At 37.5% G+C, this 12,380-nt stretch overlaps 1 protein-coding gene and 1 pseudogene across 1 annotated transcript; both read right to left on the minus strand.

The window, feature by feature from the left end:
* Positions 1–1,606: 1,606 nt before the first annotated feature.
* LOC149270650 (uncharacterized) lies at positions 1,607–10,761 on the minus strand (annotated as a pseudogene).
* Positions 10,762–10,897: 136 nt separating this feature from the next.
* LOC149270651 (histone H2B-like) lies at positions 10,898–11,288 on the minus strand (the record flags this gene model as incomplete). Its single annotated transcript, XM_089462436.1, has 1 exon — positions 10,898–11,288. A coding segment is annotated over one exon (366 nt), but the record flags the coding sequence as incomplete, so codon positions are not given.
* Between the last annotated feature and the right edge of the window lie 1,092 nt (positions 11,289–12,380).

The raw sequence follows: 12,380 nt of genomic DNA on the forward strand, positions 1-12,380 counted from the left end.
GGACGTATTGTTTCCCTCCTATAGCTTCCAGTGCCAAGAATCTTTGTTCTAAGAAGGCTAAGAATTCCTTGATGGGTTGTAGTTTTCTTGTGTCTTTAATGGATTGCTCATACAGTATATGAGTAGTCCTATCCAATTTTCTTGCCAGTAGCACTAGCAAAAGTGGATCCCAATTGTTAACTTCTATGCCGCCGTTTCTCAACGTAGCTAACGTTTCTTGAATAATGTGGAAACTCTTTATTGATGATGCATCGTTTGTCACTGACGGTTGATCCAAAAGTTTGTGTAGAGTCGTTGTAGTCAGAACTCGCTTGTTGTCAAAACGCTCCTTCAGCATCGTCCAGGCAGTTTCATAGTTGGACTCTGTTAGATCCAAGTGTCTAACCAGTCTTTCAGCATCTCCAGAGAGGTTCGATTTTAAGTACCACATTTTTTGTACTGTTGGCAATGTTGACTCATGAATCATTTTAGTGAATAAATCATAAAATTGTTGCCATTTTAAATAGCATCCGTTGAATTGTGGTATGGATACCTTTAGTAGTTGTACTTGAGTTTGGGCAGCTGCAGCATTAATTGATGGCTTCACATCAATAGGTGTGGATAGAAGTTGGAATATGGCTGCCTCTGCATTCAAATAATTTTCCATGTTGTATCTTCGAATCTTTTTTTTTCTGTTGGATCTTCGAACAGTCTGAAGATCTCGAAGTGAATATGGTTTATTTTTTCCCAATATTCTTTTACAAGGGGCCTGAATCGGGCCTGTGACTCTTGTGTTATCTGACCAATCATTCATTGTAGCGCTGCTAGTAACGCGGTTTGATGCCTTTGGAGAGGTATCAAGTCCGAACGTGCTGTATCTGAAGGGCTTAGCTCGTTCAAATTTTTGGAAAATTCCTCCTGATATTTAATTACAATGTCCTTGATCTTTGAGAAGTAACCTTCCCTTACATAAGAATTCTCCACAGGATTTTCTGTCATTAGATTCCTTATTTTTTCATTTCCTTGATTGAAAGCAGTCCAGAGCTGATTTAAATGAGCAGCCTTATTATGGAAGTATGTTGCATTTGACTTCCGTTTCTGAGGATCTTTTTATACCCTGAACCCATTTTCAATGGGAAATCAGGGTATAATGATTTTGTTGAAATGTATGTAACAGGCAGAAGGAGGCGTGGCAGACCCCACAAAGTATATATATTCTTGATCAGGGTGACGAGCTGAGTTGATTTGGCCCTGTCCGTCTGTCTGTCCGTCTGTCCGTATGTATGAACGCGTCGATTTCAGAAGATATAAGAGCTAGAGACTTCAAATTTTTTTTTTAAATGTCCGTAATTACAGCGCGCATATCAAGTTTATCATTAAAATTCGATAACTCATCCCGATATTTTTTATCGATAAAAAACCTTATCGAAAACCAGTTATAAAATTATATCTTCTACACCTTTATTGCTAGAGTCTCCAAATTTTTAATGTATGCTTACATGCAATTTATACAATTTCGGTTTTTGTTAAAATTTACCCCCCACCCTTAAATTCACCCCCTCATCCTCACTTTTGTAAAAAGCGTATTTCAAATACTAGAGACTTGTGCTTTGGCAATTACATGCATATCCATGTTATAATCATAATCTGAAAGTTTCATGAAGATCGTACGTCCATAAAAAGAGTTATTAAACAATTAAGTTCTCATAGTAAGCGCACACTGCAGCCCATGCGTGTTTATGCGTGGGTGCTTGTGTGTGTATGTGTTTGGGTATGTGTGTGTATGTGTATGTGTGTGTGTATGCGTTTGTGTATGTATGCGTGTGTGTGTGTGTGTATGCGTGTGTGTGTATGTATGCTTGTGTGTGCGTACGTGCCTGTGTGTGTGTGTGTGCGTGTTTCTTGTGTAAGCTGAAAGACGCGAAAAATTATTAAAATATCTATTGCTCCAAGGGTTCAGGGGATCTCGTAGTCGAGCAGTCTCGACTAGAGCTTTCTTACTTGTTTATAGCTCCTAATTAGAGCTTGGATCTCCTCACTAAGCGTGGTTTGGTTATTAATTAAACCCTCCATTATAAATTTTTATTTGTTCTATTTTTTATTAATTCGTTTCTTTTTTTTTAATTCTTGTTTCTGATGTTTGATGAATCAGAATGATGCTGTGGTGCTGATGCCTATGCTGACTTGTCGCCAAGATGATGCTCCTGGTGAGTCTGGTTGATTGAGTTGAGGCCGATTCAGCGCTTAGTTTGATCACTTGTTGATCACTTCGAAGATATAGGATTCGCCAAATGAATCCACTGTGTTTTTGTTTGGTTATGAAGATGTTGTACGTTAAGTTGACCAAGTCTACCGGTTGCTTTAGAAATAGGGTTCGCCAAATGAACGCTATGATTTCTAAAGATTCGTTGTTCATGCACATGCATGAACATAGAAATATGATAAGTATGGGAACATATGAATATACGAAGATCGTATACATGCCTCCGACGCTTTCAACGACTAGCAGGTAGTGCGCTGGGAAAAGATAAGGGTCACATGTACGGACTCTATAAATAGACAAATGGACACCAACCCTTGCAACCCCAGAGTCAGATATGTAAGAGAAGAACGCTGAGCCTTACAACCTCAGCGATAGGATACGAATAGCTAATAGACCCACGCGGAGCCTTACAAACTCTGCGATAAGATAAGAATATGTAATAGACCAATGCTGAGCCTTACACACTCAGCAATAGACGCACTAGATTTAAGGGTTGAAATTATGCATGAGTCTGGGTATATAAACCCAGGCTCAGAAGAATAAAGATCAATACTATACTATCAATACTAAACACCAACATAGTCAAGCGTATTCGTTCATGGTCCTTCGATCCGTACCACAAGTCTACCAAATACCAAATGTTGTGACAGTTGTATATTAAATAAGAAAAGTTGCTTCTTCTTTGGCTTACCACTCCACGCTGTGAGTAGAGGCACAGCAAGATCAACAAGGCGATCAAAACAAAAACACCTCCAACGGGTTAATCCAAAGAGAAAAGTGACAACTAATATACAAAAACTACAACAACCGCAACAAGATGCTGTCAGGAAAAGTTATGGAAACGCTAAAGAAGCAATCAAATTTGTATGACACCATTTTAAAGGCCATAGCTGATAAGGATGCGTTAGCAGTCGTAGATAGGTTTGCAGAAAAATTCACTGCCAATCACTCGACGCTAATTAAACTCGGTGTCCCAAACTATCATCACAGAATATATACGATGAATTGATCGAAAAAGTCAGGATCTACAAAGAGCTCCTGATGAAGGTCGAAGCTGCCGACCTCGATATAGATACCGACAAACCATTCACTAGCAAGAATTGGCGCATGCAAACTGAGGTATCCAGGGAACAAAAAATTACTGTACTGTTTTCAAGAAGTGGTTCAATCTCAATGGATTATCTGGTAGAACTTGTGGACAAAAAAGCTCAAAAAGTAAGGAAAGAAATGGCAGAAGTAACTGCTATCCTGGAGAGCAACAACAGCGAAGAAATTCTTGCCTATAAAGGCAGATTATCCTTCCGATGGAAGAAAGTCCAGTCAGCGCTAGCAGATTTAGAGGCAAGATATGCTGCCTCTGCATTCAAATAATTTTCCATGTTGTATCTTCGAATCTTTTTTTTTCTGTTGGATCTTCGAACAGTCTGAAGATCTCGAAGTGAATATGGTTTATTTTTTCCCAATATTCTTTTACAAGGGGCCTGAATCGGGCCTGTGACTCTTGTGTTATCTGACCAATCATTCATTGTAGCGCTGCTAGTAACGCGGTTTGATGCCTTTGGAGAGGTATCAAGTCCGAACGTGCTGTATCTGAAGGGCTTAGCTCGTTCAAATTTTTGGAAAATTCCTCCTGATATTTAATTACAATGTCCTTGATCTTTGAGAAGTAACCTTCCCTTACATAAGAATTCTCCACAGGATTTTCTGTCATTAGATTCCTTATTTTTTCATTTCCTTGATTGAATGCAGTCCAGAGCTGATTTAAATGAGCAGCCTTATTATGGAAGTATGTTGCATTTGACCTCCGTTTCTGAGGATCTTTTTTATAGTTCCTAATTAGAGCTTGGATCTCCTCACTAAGCGTGGTTTGGTTATTAATTAAACCCTCCATTATAAATTTTTATTTGTTCTATTTTTTATTAATTCGTTTCTTTTTTTTTAATTCTTGTTTCTGATGTTTGATGAATCAGAATGATGCTGTGGTGCTGATGCCTATGCTGACTTGTCGCCAAGATGATGCTCCTGGTGAGTCTGGTTGATTGAGTTGAGGCCGATTCAGCGCTTAGTTTGATCACTTGTTGATCACTTCGAAGATATAGGATTCGCCAAATGAATCCACTGTGTTTTTGTTTGGTTATGAAGATGTTGGTCGTTAAGTTGACCAAGTCTACCGGTTGCTTTAGAAATAGGGTTCGCCAAATGAACGCTATGATTTCTAAAGATTCGTTGTTCATGCACATGCATGAACATAGAAATATGATAAGTATGGGAACATATGAATATACGAAGATCGTATACATGCCTCCGACGCTTTCAACGACTAGCAGGTAGTGCGCTGGGAAAAGATAAGGGTCACATGTACGGACTCTATAAATAGACAAATGGACACCAACCCTTGCAACCCCAGAGTCAGATATGTAAGAGAAGAACGCTGAGCCTTACAACCTCAGCGATAGGATACGAATAGCTAATAGACCCACGCGGAGCCTTAAAAACTCTGCGATAAGATAAGAATATGTAATAGACCAATGCTGAGCCTTACACACTCAGCAATAGACGCACTAGATTTAAGGGTTGAAATTATGCATGAGTCTGGGTATATAAACCCAGGCTCAGAAGAATAAAGATCAATACTATACTATCAATACTAAACACCAACATAGTCAAGCGTATTCGTTCATGGTCCTTCGATCCGTACCACAAGTCTACCAAATACCAAATGTTGTGACAGTTGTATATTAAATAAGAAAAGTTGCTTCTTCTTTGGCTTACCACTCCACGCTGTGAGTAGAGGCACAGCAAGATCAACAAGGCGATCAAAACAAAAACACCTCCAACGGGTTAATCCAAAGAGAAAAGTGACAACTAATATACAAAAACTACAACAACCGCAACAAGATGCTGTCAGGAAAAGTTATGGAAACGCTAAAGAAGCAATCAAATTTGTATGACACCATTTTAAAGGCCATAGCTGATAAGGATGCGTTAGCAGTCGTAGATAGGTTTGCAGAAAAATTCACTGCCAATCACTCGACGCTAATTAAACTCGGTGTCCCAAACTATCATCCGTATTGTACACAGAATATATACGATGAATTGATGGAAAAAGTCAGGATCTACAAAGAGCTCCTGATGAAGGTCGAAGCTGCCGACCTCGATATAGATACCGACAAACCATCCACTAGCAAGAATTGGCGCATGCAAACTGAGGTATCCAGGGAACAAAAAATTACTGTACTGTTTTCAAGAAGTGGTTCAATCTCAATGGATTATCTGGTAGAACTTGTGGACAAAAAAGCTCAAAAAGTAAGGAAAGAAATGGCAGAAGTAACTGCTATCCTGGAGAGCAACAACAGCGAAGAAATTCTTGCCTATAAAGGCAGATTATCCTTCCGATGGAAAAAAGTCCAGTCAGCGCTAGCAGATTTAGAGGCAAGATATGGAGAGCATTCCTCCTGCAGCGACGAAATAGAAGAACTGGAATGCAACGTCGATGAACTGTTATCTAGACTTGACAGAAAATTACACGACTTGCATATCAGAAAGGAAGAAGTTCCAGAGCTACCGAAAACGGATCTTCCTCAATTTAATGGAAGTCTCAAAGAGTGGCCAACGTTCTTCAATTTGTTCTCCGACATGATTCACAAAAGGAAGGATATCAGCGAAACAAGGAAGCTGAACTACCTGAAATCATGTCTCAAAGGAGATGCCCAAATGGTAGTGAGCCATTTGTTAAGTGGATCATCTGCTAGCTACAATTCGGCGTGGGAACTTATATGCAAGCGCTATGAAAATAATGCGATTTCGGAACCATCTGCGGTGTTACTTCCTTCATGTGGCCGAGTTTTTCGTAATTTTTCATGAATTCCACGTAGTTGCGTTGTAGGTCTGGATCACGGCACAGTCTTTTTTCCAATGCTAAGAAACGCCTTATAGCTAACTCCCGGGACTCTTCCAGTTCTGACACATCTTCAGAATAAGGTAATTTTACTATCAATTTTCCGTCAACTGCCCTTTGTATATTCTCTTTAAAATGTGTTTCACAGTGTGACTCTGCTGGTGTCCAATAGGGCTGTGTTGTTTCCAGATTATCCAGTTTCAAAAATCGTTCCAATAGATTAGTCTGGTCATCAGTTGTAGTTGCTACAGAGCATGTGGCGACTGTCGAAGTTGATCTGTTGACTCTAACACGAACGCCTCTACTTGTGTCGTGTAACTTCCATTTTGAGATTTTATGAGAACATTGACCCTTGATTTCATTGAACTTGGGTCTCCTCCAATGCCTTCGATTCGCATGGTTGAGTTTTTGACTGCAAGTGATAATGTTTTTACAGCTCTTTCGGAGATCATGTTTATCTGAGAGCCTGAATCCAGGAGTGCTCTGAAACTTCCATATTTTCCGTTGTTTCCATGCACTTCGACTCGAGCAGTGGCGAGTAGCAAATAATTATTTATTGTACTATGTGCTGCGGCAGTTATTTTGACGTCATCTTTGTTCTCCAGGTGTAGCAACGTGTTATGTTTTTTGTTGCACTTCATGCAGTTGCGTAGGAAGCATGATTTTGCCATATGATTGGGCCGCAGACAGTTTAGGCACAGTTTTTAGTTAAGTGCCCATTTTAAACGTGCGTCTCCAGATTTTGACGCGAACTTGTCACATCGATAAATTCTATGTTCTGCTGAATCACAGAATTGACAGCCTTTACTCTTTTCTGTTGAGGCAGACGCGCATATCCTTGGCTTTTCTTTAGGGGGACGTATTGTTTCCCTCCTATAGCTTCCAGTGCCAAGAATCTTTGTTCTAAGAAGGCTAAGAATTCCTTGATGGGTTGTAGTTTTCTTGTGTCTTTAATGGATTGCTCATACAGTATATGAGTAGTCCTATCCAATTTTCTTGCCAGTAGCACTAGCAAAAGTGGATCCCAATTGTTAACTTCTATGCCGCCGTTTCTCAACGTAGCTCTTTATTGATGATGCATCGTTTGTCACTGACGGTTGATCCAAAAGTTTGTGTAGAGTCGTTGTAGTCAGAACTCGCTTGTTGTCAAAACGCTCCTTCAGCATCGTCCAGGCAGTTTCATAGTTGGACTCTGTTAGATCCAAGTGTCTAACCAGTCTTTCAGCATCTCCAGAGAGGTTCGATTTTAAGTACCACATTTTTTGTACTGTTGGCAATGTTGACTCATGAATCATTTTAGTGAATAAATCATAAAATTGTTGCCATTTTAAATAGCATCCGTTGAATTGTGGTATGGATACCTTTAGTAGTTGTACTTGAGTTTGGGCAGCTGCAGCATTAATTGATGGCTTCACATCAATAGGTGTGGATAGAAGTTGGAATATGGCTGCCTCTGCATTCAAATAATTTTCCATGTTGTATCTTCGAATCTTTTTTTTCTGTTGGATCTTCGAACAGTCTGAAGATCTCGAAGTGAATATGGTTTATTTTTTCCCAATATTCTTTTACAAGGGGCCTGAATCGGGCCTGTGACTCTTGTGTTATCTGACCAATCATTCATTGTAGCGCTGCTAGTAACGCGGTTTGATGCCTTTGGAGAGGTATCAAGTCCGAACGTGCTGTATCTGAAGGGCTTAGCTCGTTCAAATTTTTGGAAAATTCCTCCTGATATTTAATTACAATGTCCTTGATCTTTGAGAAGTAACCTTCCCTTACATAAGAATTCTCCACAGGATTTTCTGTCATTAGATTCCTTATTTTTTCATTTCCTTGATTGAAAGCAGTCCAGAGCTGATTTAAATGAGCAGCCTTATTATGGAAGTATGTTGCATTTGACCTCCGTTTCTGAGGATCTTTTTTATAGTTCCTAATTAGAGCTTGGATCTCCTCACTAAGCGTGGTTTGGTTATTAATTAAACCCTCCATTATAAATTTTTATTTGTTCTATTTTTTATTAATTCGTTTCTTTTTTTTTAATTCTTGTTTCTGATGTTTGATGAATCAGAATGATGCTGTGGTGCTGATGCCTATGCTGACTTGTCGCCAAGATTATGCTCCTGGTGAGTCTGGTTGATTGAGTTGAGGCCGATTCAGCGCTTAGTTTGATCACTTGTTGATCACTTCGAAGATATAGGATTCGCCAAATGAATCCACTGTGTTTTTGTTTGGTTATGAAGATGTTGGACGTTAAGTTGACCAAGTCTACCGGTTGCTTTAGAAATAGGGTTCGCCAAATGAACGCTATGATTTCTAAAGATTCGTTGTTCATGCACATGCATAGAAATATGATAAGTATGGGAACATATGAATATACGAAGATCGTACGATCGTAGACGCACTAGATTTAAGGGTTGAAATAATGCATGAGTCTGGGTATATAAACCAAGGCTCAGAAGAAAAAAGATCAATACAAAACTAAACACCAACACAGTCAAGTGTATTTGTTCATTCGTCTTCCATCACGTCGGGGTCTCCAAAATGTTGAGTATCTATTAGACCTTGGTACAAAACCAAGACTAGGTAGTTGTGTTTGTGTTTAATTGTAAGCCTCTAGTACAGAACCAGTGACTACGGGCGTCACAACAAGTACTTGAACCAGTTGGACAACGGAGATGAGTATCAAATAGTGAAAGACGAGACTCGTTGCTCTATTTTCAAGTGCTATTTTCTTACTACTTTATTGTATGAACGTAACGGCCTTATATATGTACTATTTTTTAGGTGGTAGGTGTCAATAAAAGATTATATTTATGGATTTTTACTTATTCAATAAACCTAAATAAACATATAAAAGGTTTTATTACGGTCTGAAAAAGGCTATCTTATAACGGATAGCCCAACATTTATACCTTGCGATAGTGATAGGTTATCTACTAGTTTCTGGTATTGCAGATAACTATTTTACCTAATAGCTTAATTTGCTTAGGATGAGTTATGACGATTGTTGATTGTAGATTGTTGGGTGAACACAAACTCAGACAGGTAATTTATAATATGATTGTTGAGAATTCATTGTTTGATGTTTAATACAAGACCATCGTTTGGGTTGATAGCGTTTATTTTTCTGTGATTATATATTAGGGTTTTATGTGAATCATATATAATGCCTAATTGTTTCAGATTATTTATATAGTTGACTGTTATGTATTCATGTAGAGTAGCCTTATCGGGATTGTTTTTTGGGTTAGGCTACTTTTTATTAGTTGGTTTGATCTATTGTTACTTCGTTCTATGAGTTTTTCTAATATTTGGAAGTTCTGTCTATCTATTCTGTTTACTTTTATTATTTTGTGAAGTTTATCGTTTGGTATGTAACGTCTTTGGTGATAATATGCTAGTTTTCCTACTGAGTATCGAAGTACTTTCTTACAAAAAGTCTTAATTGTTCCATTTGTTGAGAGCTTATGTTGAACCATGCTGCAAAGCCATGTGTTGGCATGGGTTGAATTCATTTTTCGTAAGTGAGGGTACGGATTTTGGTAATTTGAGCGTTCAGGGAGTTCAGAGGGTGTTGTTGATTTTGTATTTGTTTGTATATGTGAGCTATACAGAAATATTGTTTTTTTTGCTTTAGTTATTATGTACTCTATGTGCTTCTGATATTTTAATTTGGTGTCATATATTACGCCTAGGTATTTTATTTCATTTGTTACTTTTATTTGTGTATTATTTATGTATATATTTGGTGTGAAGTTTTTTGCGTTTTTATGTAATTTGTTTATTTTTGGGCCAGTTAGTTTGCAGCACATTGATTTGTTTGAGTTTATTTTTATTTTCCAAGACGTGAAGTATTTGACTAGTTGTGTTAAATAGTGGTTTAGATTTATTTCGGCTGTTGCTAGCCAGGCATTAGAGGATAGTATAAGGATGTCATCAGCATATATTAATGGTTGGATGTTGGGTAAGATTCTGAAGTTTGGATGTGGTATGTATACAGGGATGTCAGATAGGAAAATATTGTAAAGTAAGAGGGGATAGTAGGGATCCTTGTGGGACGCCTGCTGCTATATTTCTTATTATTGAGCTTTCGGATTCGTCAGGACTGATTACTTGAAATGTCCGATTGTTTAGATAGCTATGTATTGTACGGGTGATATGTTTGTTATACCCTGAACCCATTTTCAATGGGAAATCAGGGTATAATGGTTTTGTTGAAATGTATATATTATCATATTATATTGAATATTTTAGAAATTAAAAAAAAAAAAAGAAAAATCATTCACAATTAGCTATAGTGGCATCTGACTTGAACATGAATGTTTTTACTCGATAAAAACATAACGGGATGATTTATCTAATTTTAAAAGCAAACTCGTCGTCCGCGCTGTATATACGGTCATTTAAAAAAAATTGAAGTCTCTAGCTCTTATATCTTCTGAAATCGACGCGTTCATACATACGGACAGACGGACAGGGCCAAATCGACTCAACTCGTCGATCAAGAATATATATACTTTGTGGGGTCTGCCACGCCTCCTTCTGCCCTGATTTCCCATTGAAAATGGGTTCAGGGTATAAAAATACAAAAAAAAAGTTTTTGTGATAAGAATATTGCTCTATACTCACAGAGAGTTAGATTTGATAGTTGTTCGTTCTTGTTGGGCATTGTTGGCACATTTGGTACATTTTGTCACAGTAAGAATATTCATTGAAATATTTAATATTCTTTGGAAAAAGATTTGTGGCCCTGAAAAGGGCCTTTTGCATACACCGAGGTAAGATTTACTTGGAACTAGTGTACTTGGTTACTGCCTTTGTTCCTTCACTGACAGCGTGCTTGGCCAACTCTCCGGGCAACAGAAGACGGACTGCAGTTTGGATTTCCCGACTGGTAATCGTTGAACGTTTGTTGTAGTGTGCCAAACGAGAGGCCTCAGCAGCAATACGCTCAAAAATGTCGTTCACGAAGCTGTTCATGATGCTCATTGCTTTCGACGAGATTCCAGTGTCAGGATGGACCTGCTTTAGCACTTTGTAAATATAGATGGCATAACTTTCCTTCCTCTTGCGCTTCTTCTTCTTATCATTCTTGGTAATATTCTTCTGGGCCTTGCCAGCCTTTTTGGCTGCCTTTCCACTTGTCTTTTTTTTTTATCTTTTTTTATTGTCAAAATGGTATCTTAATACTAACAATTTGTAGTACTTAATTATAGGTTTATTCTTGTGTGACTAATACAAGATAACTCTTAATTTAGGATTTGATTATGTATTGCCTTTCGCTTTAAGCTTTTTAGGCCAGAATCTTTTTCGTTTACATGTTGTTTTGTGTTTGAGATTCATAAGTGTGTTATATTTGGAAGCTTGCTTAGATTTTATGTATGTTTTAGGAAAGTCTCTAATAGAAATAAAAACCTAGATTATTAGTTATATTTTTTTTTTTTTTTTTTTTTTTTTTTTTTTTTTTTTTTTTACTACTACTTACAACTAGATAACTACTTACTCCTACTGTTAATGACTATTTAAAACTAATTAATAATGTAATATAATGTAATCTAATTATTGATCAGTGTTATACACAAGTCCATCGTTTGGGTTGATGGATAGGTTTTTTCTATGATAGAATATAAGCTTATTATTCGAGTCATATATTATTCCATTTCCTTTTAGGCTATCTATGTGGTTTATTGTCAATAGTTCAGATCGAAGTATGAAGGGAATTCTTTTCTGTTCTATGCTGCTTTGGATTAGATGGTTTGTAGAATTTCGGTTTTTTTCTATGAATTTTTCTAGTATGTTAAAATTATGTACGTCTATGCGTTTCATTTTTGTTTGTTTGTATAGCTTAGAGTTTTGTATGTAATGTTGGGTGTGGGGGTTGCGTGCGCTTTTCCCTATTGTGTACCGCAACATTTTTCTTTCAAATATTCTTAGCTGTTCCATTTGTTTGGATTTTATATTGAACCAAGCCACGTAACCATGAGTTAGGACAGGTTGTATGATTTTTTTATATGCTAATGTGCGTATTTTAGTTAGTTTTCTATTTGGCAAGTATGGGGTAGTCTCTAATTGCTTGAAGATGTGGGCTATGCTATGGAATTGTGTTTTTGCTTTTTTTAGTATGTGTTCTATGTGTTTTTGAAATTTGAGTTTTGTGTCAAAGATGACGCCCAAGTATTTTAATTCCGTTTCTATATTGATTTGGCTATTTTGGTCTATGTATATTTTGGGTGTGAAGTTTCG

The sequence above is a fragment of the Drosophila arizonae genome, chromosome 2, assembly GCF_054131065.1.
Source record: "Drosophila arizonae isolate 15081-1271.41 chromosome 2, UAZ_ARI_1.0, whole genome shotgun sequence".
Classification (NCBI taxonomy): Eukaryota; Metazoa; Arthropoda; class Insecta; order Diptera; family Drosophilidae; genus Drosophila; species Drosophila arizonae.